The 11,012-nt window shown below is 47.2% G+C and overlaps 1 protein-coding gene across 1 annotated transcript in view; it reads right to left on the bottom strand.

Annotated features, from left to right (window-relative positions):
- The window catches only part of MFSD2A (major facilitator superfamily domain containing 2A), a 50,855-nt gene that overhangs the window by 25,809 nt on the left and 14,034 nt on the right, over window positions 1-11,012 (bottom strand). Inside the window, exons 4-5 of the mRNA XM_015413688.1 lie at window positions 4,295-4,418; window positions 2,676-2,754 (exon numbers count right to left, since the gene is read on the bottom strand). Of these exons, the coding sequence (XP_015269174.1) occupies window positions 2,676-2,754; window positions 4,295-4,418 (203 nt within the window). The remainder of the gene's footprint in view (window positions 1-2,675; window positions 2,755-4,294; window positions 4,419-11,012) is intronic.

Here is an 11,012-nt window from a genome sequence, read left to right as displayed (position 1 = left end):
GAGAGTCCACTCTGGGCTGGGTGTTGGTTGGGTGGGTTTGTTTTGTGTGTGTGTGGGGGGGTGTCCGAGTGCGTTCAGGTTGCCTGTGGCCTCCCCAAGCCGGCTGCTCGGCTTGGAGAGGCTGTGGGTGACTGAGCCACTCCAGGGAGGGTGGCAGGGGGTTGTTTTGTGCGGGGTGTGTGTGTCCAAGCGTTTTGGGGGAAGCAGGAGTGTGTGAGTGCGTGAGTGCGTAAACTGGGGTGGGGTGGGGGGCATGGGCGCCCTCCTTCCCCCTGTGGCAACATGGCCCAGCAGCCCTTATGGGTCTGATGCGGACAGCGCTGTCAGGGGAGGCAGGAGGGTGAGTGTATGTATGTGTGTGTGCAAGCTGGGGTGGGAAGGACATGGGCACCCTCCTTCTCCCTGTATCTCTTTCTCTCTCTCCCCTGCTCTGTCTCTCGGTCACTTTCTCTCTCTTTCCCCCCTGTCTCTCTCACTGTCTTTCTCTCTCTTCCCCCCCTCTGTTTCTCTTTCCCCCTCCCGGTCTGTCTCTGCCCCCATCTCTGTAACTCTCTTCCCCTCTCTGTCCTCCCCTCTCTGTCTCTTTCTCTCTCTCCCCGCCTCTCTCTCTCCCCCCCATCTCTGTCTCTCTCTGTCACTGTTAACTGTTAAAAGGAGATGGGAAAGACCTCTGCCTGAGATCCGCTGCCAGTCTGAATGAAAAATAGTGAGTTTGATGGACCAATCACCTGACTCAGTCGGAGGCAGCTTCATGTATTCAAGGGCAGCTATGCCTGGGAAAGTGCACCTGACGAATGTGTCTGAGCCAAGATTTCATCTTCTCGAGGGGCTCCCCTCCTCTCTGGCAGGCAGCCCATCTGAACTTGGGGAAAGGCAGGAGTTCCCCAGGCGCATGACAGTTATGCCTCTTGCTCTCCCCTCAACCTGGATCAGGAAAGGGACGTGGATAAAGAGGGCACTCTGGTTTCTGCTCTGGGGCTCAGCAGACTCTCCCCCTCTTCCTTAAGTTGAGGGGGTGTCCCTTGTTTCTTTCTCACATCACGTTATCCTCATGACTGAAACGGCAGGTGGGACTCTGACAGGCAACTCTATAGTACTTTGTGATGTCATGTCCTGTGATGGCACTTCCAGGTAAAAGGTCAGGTGATGGCACTTCCTAAGCTCCACTTCTGATGATGATGTCACATCCCGCACCCAAACCCAACCCCTTCTTGTGATGTCACTTTCAGGCCACTCCCCCAAACCCGCCTCTTCCTCCAAAGTCACCTTGTGGCTTTTGAGCATCTATGTGGCTGTTACATGAAGCGAGTTTGGCCACCCCTGGCCTAGGGTTTCAACCCTGCAGGTGGGGCCTGAAGATCAACTGATTTCCAGGTGACAGAGATCAATTCCTCTGGAGAAAATGGCCGCTTTGAGGGAGGTGGACTCTATGGCATTATATCCCACTGAGGTCCCTCCCCTCCCCAAACACCCACCCTTCCCAGGGTCTATTCCCAGATCTCCAGGAATTTCTCAGTGCGGAGTTGGCAACCCTAGTTCTGGCTGGCCTCGGTCTGAACTCCCCGCAATAGGGAGTCATTCTGCGCATTACACTAAATTCCAAGTCTGTACAACTGCATGGGGCGGAGGTTTGGGGGGGGGGAAAGGGAGTTATTATCTGAATACTTTCCCATATGAAAACATCACCCCCCTAGTTGTACTAAACCAGGTACCAGAGATCTGGCTAGACCCAATCTACTGTTTACCATATATGCAGGGAGTTTGTACAAATATGGCCATCCTCAAGTACAGCAAGTTAACATGTCTGAGAGAAAAGCTGAGTTGAGCCCTCTTCTGAATATATTCACATATTACGTGTGGAGTGGTAAGTGCTTCTACATGTAAAAGCTCACCCACACCACCTACAGTCATACAGAATGCCAGCAGCTAATTAAGCACCTCCAGTCAATGCAAATAGAAGAGTTGGTTTTTATATCCCATTTTTCTCTACCCTAAGAAGTCTCAACGTGGCTTACGATCGCCTTCCCTTCCTCACAGCAGGCAACTTGTGAGGAGACCCACTAGGAGAACCAACGGCATAGATTCCATGCCAAGTAGCTTAAAGGCATATGAACTCCCTGGAGTTTAAGAAACTGGAGCACTCGAGAAAAATGCCTGCATGGGTTTCAAAATTATTCTTCACATAGCAGGCAAATTTGGGTTGCAAAATGCGTATATTATGGATCCAGCAAGATCCAAAATGCCTCTTGCCTTTCAGGGTCTAAAGCCCAAGGGCTTCCAGGATCACTAGACACACACATTACCAAGCAGGCCTTGCAAAGGTGTGGCTTTCCTGCCTTGAACCAGAAGTAAAATGTTGGACAGCCTGTTACAAGCTTTCTGTTTGCAAGCCAGTTCCTTGTGCTCAGGTGTGTTCCGTCACGAACACAGCCCTCAGCAAGCTTTCAGACCTCCAGTCATAGCAACCAGAGAAACACGCCTTACACTCAAGCCAGCACATGTACCCAAAAAGGGAATAGGCAAACAAATGTCATACAGTCCTCCCATAAGTTTACTCAGCTAGATCACATTTGTTTCCGACTGACTGGGTCAAGAGGGAAGGGAGAAATTGAAAAACAGAAGCATTTTGACAACTATTTTGCACCGGGGGGGAGGAGAGAAGAAGAAGCTCTTACGATAGGCAGTGGCGGAGTCACGCTCACTTTGCTCGCTGCTAATGAACATGGTGAGGGCTGAGTACGGCACGTGGAAGCACTGGAAAGGAGAGAGGGAAGAATTAAGTCATGCACAAACCATTCAACCTGTCATTAGGGGGCATTACGCACATGACAGGCATGTGCAAGCAGCTGGTATTTTTGGAGAAAGCTGAACAAGGCTGACGGAATGCATGCCAAATTTCTCAAGACTGAGAGATCAACCGGATGGACCAAAAACACTTCAAATCAGGTAACACCCAGCTTGCAGAATCGAGACCAGTGCTCCCTCTAAGCTGAGTCAGAGTGAGCTAGCTCACCGTTTTTTAGCCTCCGGCTCACACATCTTTGTCTCAGCTCCAGAAGGAGGGTTCCAGAGCAAACTAATTTATGCAGTAGCCAAATTGTTTGCTCACAACTTTAATGCCAGTAGCTCACAAAGTAGAATTTTTGCTCACAAGACTTCACAGCTTAGAGGGAACATCGATCGAGACCCAGCGATTGACTAGATCTGCCAGAATCTTTCCCCAAGGCAAGCATGCATGCACACTCCCCCAGCTATGAAATGCCATGGCACATATTTTGCATATATCAGAGTGCCAAATGGCACCACTCCATGTCCGTTCTGCTGCAGACGGGGCTGTTCCCAGAGACTGCAAGTTTCCCGCAACACCATGAGGTCTAGAAGTCTTTGTTGTTGTTTTTTAAGGTACAAGCTAGCCCACTCTCATCAGATCATGGAAGCGCTAAAAACCTGAGAGCTAGCTCACACTAACTCAACTTAGAGGGAACACTGCTTTCAACCACGGAAGCAAAAGGTAGAAGCCAGCAGCCTTCCACCCTCTCGAAGCTTCTCATTTAAGGGAATCCGAACACAGAGTAAAGAAGTTAGCGGGCATACTCCAAAAACTGTATTAGGCCTCACGGTGAGCTCAGGGCTGGCTCACTCACTAGGCGAACTAGGCACTCGCCTAGAGAGCGCCGGCCCTTAGGGGCACCAAACTGACGCACCCCCCTCCTCCCGCTGTCCTGGTTCAGCTGCAAACACTACTGAGTTTTAAACATGTTATGATCTTTCTGATGATACAAACACCAATTCCACCAAAGAACTTAGCCCTCTGGGCATAGAAGGGACACTCAGCTGAGTCAAAGAAGAATCTAAGTAGGGGGACTATTACACAAGGACACTCAAGTTGCAACTGACTTATGGCAACCCCAGCAAGGAACTGTCAAGGCAAGTGAGAAGCAGAGATTGTTTGCGACGAGTGCCTTTCTTTGCAGTCTTCCTTGGTGGAAGCCAGATGTGCAAAGCAGGCAAAGTTACAAAAGCAAAAGTGAGTGTTAAGAGCATGGGTGCCAGGGGAACGGGAGGTCCGGGGTACAGATCCAATTAACGGGTCCGAGCCATGGGGGGGCGCCAGAAGGGATCCTCACCTAGGGTGCAAAATAAGCTGGGGCTGGCCCTGTCAGGAACCCAGACTCTATAGATATTAAAAAACCCACATACAAAGTGAGGTGCAGAGCAATACAAGGGAAAGAAGGAGAGAGAAAAGGCTCAGCAATGAAGAGCTGGTTGTGGCACCAAAGGCAGGCAAACTCACCGTTACAAGGGTCTGGAAAATGCAATAGAAGAAAAGGTACCACATCATCTGCCCCCGAGAGATGTCCGGCACAAACCATATTAAGAAGTAGGAGATCACAGCAAAAGGAGTGGAAAACATAATCCTAAATGATATTAAAACAAGATTTAACACACACACCGCTTTCTTCCTCTGGGCATCCAAATAGTGTGTCACACAGTTTGGCCTTTTTAGGACAGTTTAAAATATGCAAGGGAAACTGGCCTTCTCTTCCCATCCATGGGCATTGTGTGCAAACATTTTTATCCTCTTGACTTCATTCTACCATTGATAATCTCTGCTTAGAAGGATATACACACCCAGCTACTGCACTGAAACATTCTGATAATGCTAGGTAAAAAGGTAAAGGTAAAGGTTCCCTTGCTCGAAAGCCAGTCGAATCTGACTCTAGGGTTGCAGTGCTCATCTCCGTTTCCAAGCCGAAGAGTCAGCGCTGTGCGAAGACGTTTCCGTGGTCATGTGTCCGGCATGACTAAACACCAAGGCACACGGAACGCTCCACCGAAGTGGTACCTATTTATCTACTTGCAATTTCTTGCTTTCGAACTGCTAGGTTGGCAGGAGCTGGAACCAGAGACGGGAGCTGACTCCGTCATGCGGCACCCGGGTCTCGAACTGCTGTACTAGCGACCTTCCACAGCCTGCAGTTCAGCGTCTTAACCACTTGAGCCACCGCAGCTAGGTAGGTAGCCTCAGATACCACAGGTTAGAGATTTGGCAACTCTCACAATAAATACACAACCAGTTGCTTCTCGTAACCACTAAATTATGGATCTCTGGTCCCTTTCATTCTGTCTCTTCAGGTAAGATGTATGTCATGTGAAGTCCCTGGACTGAGTCTAACTTCAACCATAAGCTTACTGTGAGACCTAAGGCACACCACTCAATACCCAATCTGAAAACATAAGGGGGATATTGTACTTATTTACATATTTATAACTGCTTTTCTCCCAAATGAGGACACAAAGCTGCTTACACCATTTGCCTCACATTCCATTTAATGTAATTTACATATTTATAACTGCTTTTCTCCTAAATGAGGACACAAAGCCGCTTACACCATTTGCCTCACATTCCATTTTCTCCTCACAACCACCCGGTGAGGCAGGAGAGACTGAAAGTGTGTGACTAGCCCAAGGTCACCCAGCCAGTTTTCATGTCAGAGCGGGGGTTCCATAGGTGGCTTGCCCAGATCCTAGTCCAACACTCCAGCCACTATACTATACTGGCTCTCAAACGACATAACACTGGCCTACATTGCAAGGTTGTGGTAAGAAAAGATTTCCCCACAGACTATTATTGTTTGTATCCTGCACCCTCAGGCAAAGCAGGCTCTTGAGGTGATTTACAATACAAAAGAAATTATGTATAAATGATAAGCACCGAATGTTTTCCAATAACATATTCCAACTCAAAAGCACCTGGGTAAACGTGTACTTGAAATGTGGAGATAACAGCAACAATAATAGATTCAGGTGAATAGCCATGTTGGTCTAAAGCAACAGAACAAAGTTTGAGTCCAGTGGCACCATTAAGACCAACAAAGTTTAATTCTAGGTACAAGTTTTCATGTGCATGCACACATCTGATGAAGTGTGCAGGCACACGAAAGCTTGTACCCAGAATGAACTTTATTGTTCTTAAAGGACTCATAAGAACATAAGAGACGCCAATGTTGGATCAGCTCCATATAAGCTCCATATGCTTATCTAATTCCCTTTTGAAGCTGTCCATGCTTGTCACTTCCACCACTTCCTGTGGCAGTGAATTCCATATGTTAATCACTCTTAGGGTGAAGTACTTCCTTTTATCCATTCTAACCCGACCGCTCAGCAATTTCACTGAGTGCCCACGAGTTCTTGTATCGTGAGAAAGGGAGAAAAGTACCTCTTTCTCTACCTGCTCTATCCCATGTATAATCTTATAAACCTCAATCATGTCACCCCTCAGTCTTCGTTTCTGCAAGCTAAAGAGCCCTAAGCGCTTTAACCTTTCCTCATAGGGAAAGTGTTCCAACCCTTTTATCATTCGAGTTGCCCTTTTCTGTACTTTTTCCAAAGCTATAATATCCTTTTTAAGGTGTGGTGACCAGAACTGCACACAGTATTCCAAATGAGGTCGCACCTTTGATTTATATAGGGGCATTATTGATATTGGCTGGTCTGTTTACAATACCCTTCCTAATAATCCCCAGCATAGCATTGGCCTTTTTTATTGCAGTCACACACTGTCTCGACATTCAGTGAGTTATCTACTGCAAATCCAAGATCTCTCTCTTGTTCAGTCTCTGCCAAAGGGACTCAAACTTTGTTTTAGCAACAACAACAATAGCATTCTTCTTTCTACAACAATAATAGCATTCTTCTTTCTCCTCCCACCTCTGAACAACAGTCAGTCTGCCTTCAAGCCCGACGCTAAGAACACAAAGCAGCTGAAACCAAAAGGATCCAGTGATCTTCAGATTCCATTGCCAGCCCTACAGATTTCTAATCCCATGCCTGTCCAAGATGGGGAACAGGCAGAGGTCCAGAGAGCATTTTTTTTAAGAGTAAGTTTGTTATGGAGTGGGGCTTTGATCCCAAAGACCAAATCCCCTTCAGACGAGGCAGCGGGAAGCAGGCCTTCAAGCTTTAAAACCTGTCTGGAGCAATAAAGGCGGCACTGGCAAACCGCCCTGAGAATAAAGGAGGCAAGGAAAGTTCGCCTGCTGTGGGAGTGAAACAAGAAAAGTGAAATGAGGAACTGAAGCACCATTACAGAACATGGAGGGGGGAGTTTATTTGAACTGGTTCTCTGTGGGTCTGGAATAGTCATTTATGTGGTCACTTCTGGAGAAGAAGAGTTACCGCCCACAACCATGATCAGCAGAGGTTCATTCCTGCATGCCAGTTGCCAAGGGGGAGGGGGGGAAAGAGGCATTACTCTATTTCTGTGTATTTGAGTTCTTCTGGCCGGCCTCTAGAAGAAACAGACATGCTCCTGGTCCGCTCTTTCGCTGGCACAGACTTTGGCAAACACTGCATTCATTCCACCTCTGTTAGACCAAAGGCAGCTAAGTTGGTCTATTGCAGTGCATTCTTGTGAATCAGTGTCTGTAGACCAGTCCCCCAGATGTCCTGTATGTTATGCAGATGGTGGACGTACAAAGTCACAGGAAGCACCTGGCACAGGAAGCTCAGGGTGATCTGTATCCAGGACTTTCAAGCAGGGCATCCTCGCCTGGCTTGAACAGAAGGGCTGCAGCAACAATTACGTAGGCCCCACAATCGCACAGAGGACCTGAAGCAAGCTTATTTTGGTCTCATAGCTCCCCTGATCTCAACGTTCTCCCCAGCCACTGCAAGTGAAATGAGCTCGTTCCCTCTACACCATTTCAGTCCTAGAAGCCATCATACATGCATTTGCACTCAGGGGAAGAGGGAATTTGCCTCAAAGCTAGCCCCTCATTGCTAACTCCAGACTGGGAAATTCCTGGGACCAGCTAGCCCCCCATTGCTAACTCCAGACTGGGAAATTCCTGGAGATTTAGGGGTGGAGCCTGAGGAGGGGAGGGGCCATTCTGATTTGGGGCCCTTTGTACAATGAAGTAAGCGCCCCTTATGTATGTTGGCACACACCAACACTTCACTCATTTACATTTTAATGGAAGAATTGTGATGGTGTATACTTCCACTGAGCAAAGTGAACAATCCACATCATGCCACTCTTCTTTAAAAGCAAGACCTAATACAAGAAGCAAGTGATGTTGGGTGCCTTGACTGAGTTGAGTTAGTACTAACAGTCTGATTTCAGCCTTAGCTGAGAGCTGTTGAACACAGAGGGAGAACTAGGGGAAAGTTGGCAAGGAAGTTTGGGAAGTAGGCAAAGACTCCCATTTGGGCCAAAGAAAGGGGACAGATCTAGTGAGAGGAGAATTTCCTTATCCAGTCAAAAAGAGAGTTAGCTCTGAAGAGTAAAGAGATCCCTGCTCTGGTATGGTTAGAAACTGCCTTTAGAGACTTTAAAAGTCAATTAAAAACTCAAGATGAGTCCTGGTGTTTGGGTACTGGAAAGAGTACACCAGCCTTCTAGAAACTAAACAAGAATACTTAAAGAGAGTATACTAGAGTGTTTGGGGAAACAGTGGAACAAAAGACTCTCTCAACAAAGGTTTAAGTCACTGTGAATAGCTTCAGACACTCAGTAGGTTGAAACATAAGAACTAAAGTCTGTGCGTGTATTGGTTTTACCTCAGAGTTATCTATATTGAGTTACATCAGTCACCCCCTGATTTCACCTGACCTTTCCAATCTATGTTGAAGAAAATATTTAGTTAATTTTGAATTTCGAAATGTCTCAAGTGCCATTTTCAGTGGTTGAAGTTAAAGGGCAACCTTGACTCTTCCCTCAGGTTTCTGGGCTAAGCTAGCAGTAAGCTGCCTTTCCCCATATATACCCCAGAGAGCACTACAGTTGGGGTCACTCACAACATCGGTTAATTATCCCAGGCCACAAAGATGCCAGGCTTGCTGCCACCAGGGCCAGGGCCTTTTCGGTGGTGGCTCCTTACTGGTGGAATGAGCTCCCGGAAGAGATCAGGGCCCTGCAGGACCTTTTGCAGTTCTGCAGGGCCTGCAAGATGGAGCTCTTCCACCAGGCTTTCAATCAGGAGCCGCCACCATGTCCACCAACTATACTGCTAGAACATCTGTAGTACAGGACTGGCCCTAATGCGGAGTTAGGTCTATATCTACTTGTAAGACCGGAAGACCGCTGGATTGAGAACTCGAATGATATATCTTAGAGCATGCCATCTAATTTAAGGAATTATTAACACTGGGAGCACTTTAAATGTTTAAATGTTATGAATGTTTTAAGCTGTTTTGAAATGTTTTAAACGTTTTATGTTGATTAGGTACATCGTACCAACTTCTGTAAGCCGCCCTGAGAGGAATGACCACAGAAGAAGAAGAATCATCATCATCCCACCCTACCCCACAAGTGGGCTCAGGGCAGCTTACAACAAAAAACCATCTAACAATAAAAAACAAAACAATAAATGGCAGCAACAGATGATAACAAAAACCTGTGCCTCATGTTAGACAAGGAATAGCAGGCACCCCAAAAACTCTCATGTCAGAAATGGCACCACCACATAGACCTAGAGAGGCACATGGAGGTGAGGGAGAGGAAACATCCGCTGAAGAGAATCCTAGTCAGGAGGTAGAAATTAAGAGGATGAAAACTGAACTTGCAAAAATCGAAGAAAAAGCCAGACTTCAGGCCTAAAAGAGAAAGCCAATATTGAAGCAGAACAACAAATACACTTAGCCAAAATTCAGGCAGATCAAGAAAAAGCCAGTGTAGAAGCTGAAAGAGAAAAAGAATTAGCTAAAATGGCACAGCAGGAGAGGGAAGCTGATAGAAAATGAAGGAAACTCCGTCAAGGCAGAAATCTGACTCTCACATCTTTCTCTGCTTAGCTGATGCCAACCAATCAGATTGGTTGGAGCAGCCTATCACTCACGGCTCTCTGTGTCTGTGAAGCATTAACCCTTCACAGCACTTCTAAGCTTTTTAAAAAGTGCAGTCCATCATAGCTCCATCCAGAAAAACTGGTTGGGTCCCTCCGTTTCAGTTTAGAGCAGCAAAAAAGTCACAAGAGTGCCGGGTTATGTGTGCATCACACCCATCCATTAAATAATTCTCTAGGCAGCAAGGAGGCAAGGCCATTTGTTTCTGCTTCCTTTTTAGGCCACCCTTTCCTTCAAGGAGCTGAAGATGGTCTATATGGCTATATTTTACTCATAACCAACCCTGCAAGTAGGCTAGGTTGAGAATGTGATAAACCCAAGGTCACTCAGAAGTGCCCCCCCTTCAGGCCTAGTCTAGCCACTCCACTACACACACACTGCTTGCTGCGCAGCTCCTGCCCATTTCAGTAAGGCTTGAACAGGAGAATTATAGTTTCTCTTCCTGCATGCAGCTGGGTGGCCGACTTTAACTTTTGGCACCTTGCACAGAGGTCAGAAGGAAAAGGTGGTGGAGAGAGGCAGAAAGGTTATTAATTAGCCATCTGGACATTTTTTCGACAATTTGTCATTTCCTGTGATGGGGGAAGTCCCTGGTGACGTGTGGAGGAAACAGAGGAAATATCAGACGCCCTGAAGTTCCTAATAATGTTCCTCTGATGTTTGGGCAATCTGGGCTTTCATCAAGCCCTTACACATACAAACACTACAGTCTGCTGATCAGGCCCACTGAGGTAAATGGAGATGGTGTGTGTGGACATGGGGGTGGGGTATTCCAGACTTTGACAACAAAAAAAAAAAGCCTTTTGGGGCTGCCTATAAGATGACCCTTTGGGGATCTGAAAGCCTGGCAGGGCAACTGCACATTTAAAGGCCAGAATGCTAACTTAGCTTTTCCCCCTTCCCCAGGATCCATCCACCCCACCCTGGGAGCAACTGGATTGCCAGTCCTGTTTGACTCTTAGCAACCTCCTCCCTGAGGCGGCTCTGGCGATTAGCAAAGATATATGAAACAGGCTAGACTGCAGGCACAGGCACACTGCGCTGCCATTGGCTGATCCAGGATGGTGTGTTCAGCTGTGAGTCACACACACCCCCTTCCCACCTCACTAAGCTTTAACCATTTCCTCAACATGTTTGGCGTGGCTTCCTTTCCCAACACATGCTCT

This window comes from Gekko japonicus, unplaced genomic scaffold, assembly GCF_001447785.1.
Source record: "Gekko japonicus isolate JY-2015 unplaced genomic scaffold, Gekko_japonicus_V1.1 scaffold547, whole genome shotgun sequence".
NCBI classification, from domain to species: domain Eukaryota; kingdom Metazoa; phylum Chordata; class Lepidosauria; order Squamata; family Gekkonidae; genus Gekko; species Gekko japonicus.
Note: the sequence above shows the minus strand (reverse complement) of the source record. Positions and strands in the feature narration are given on the sequence as shown.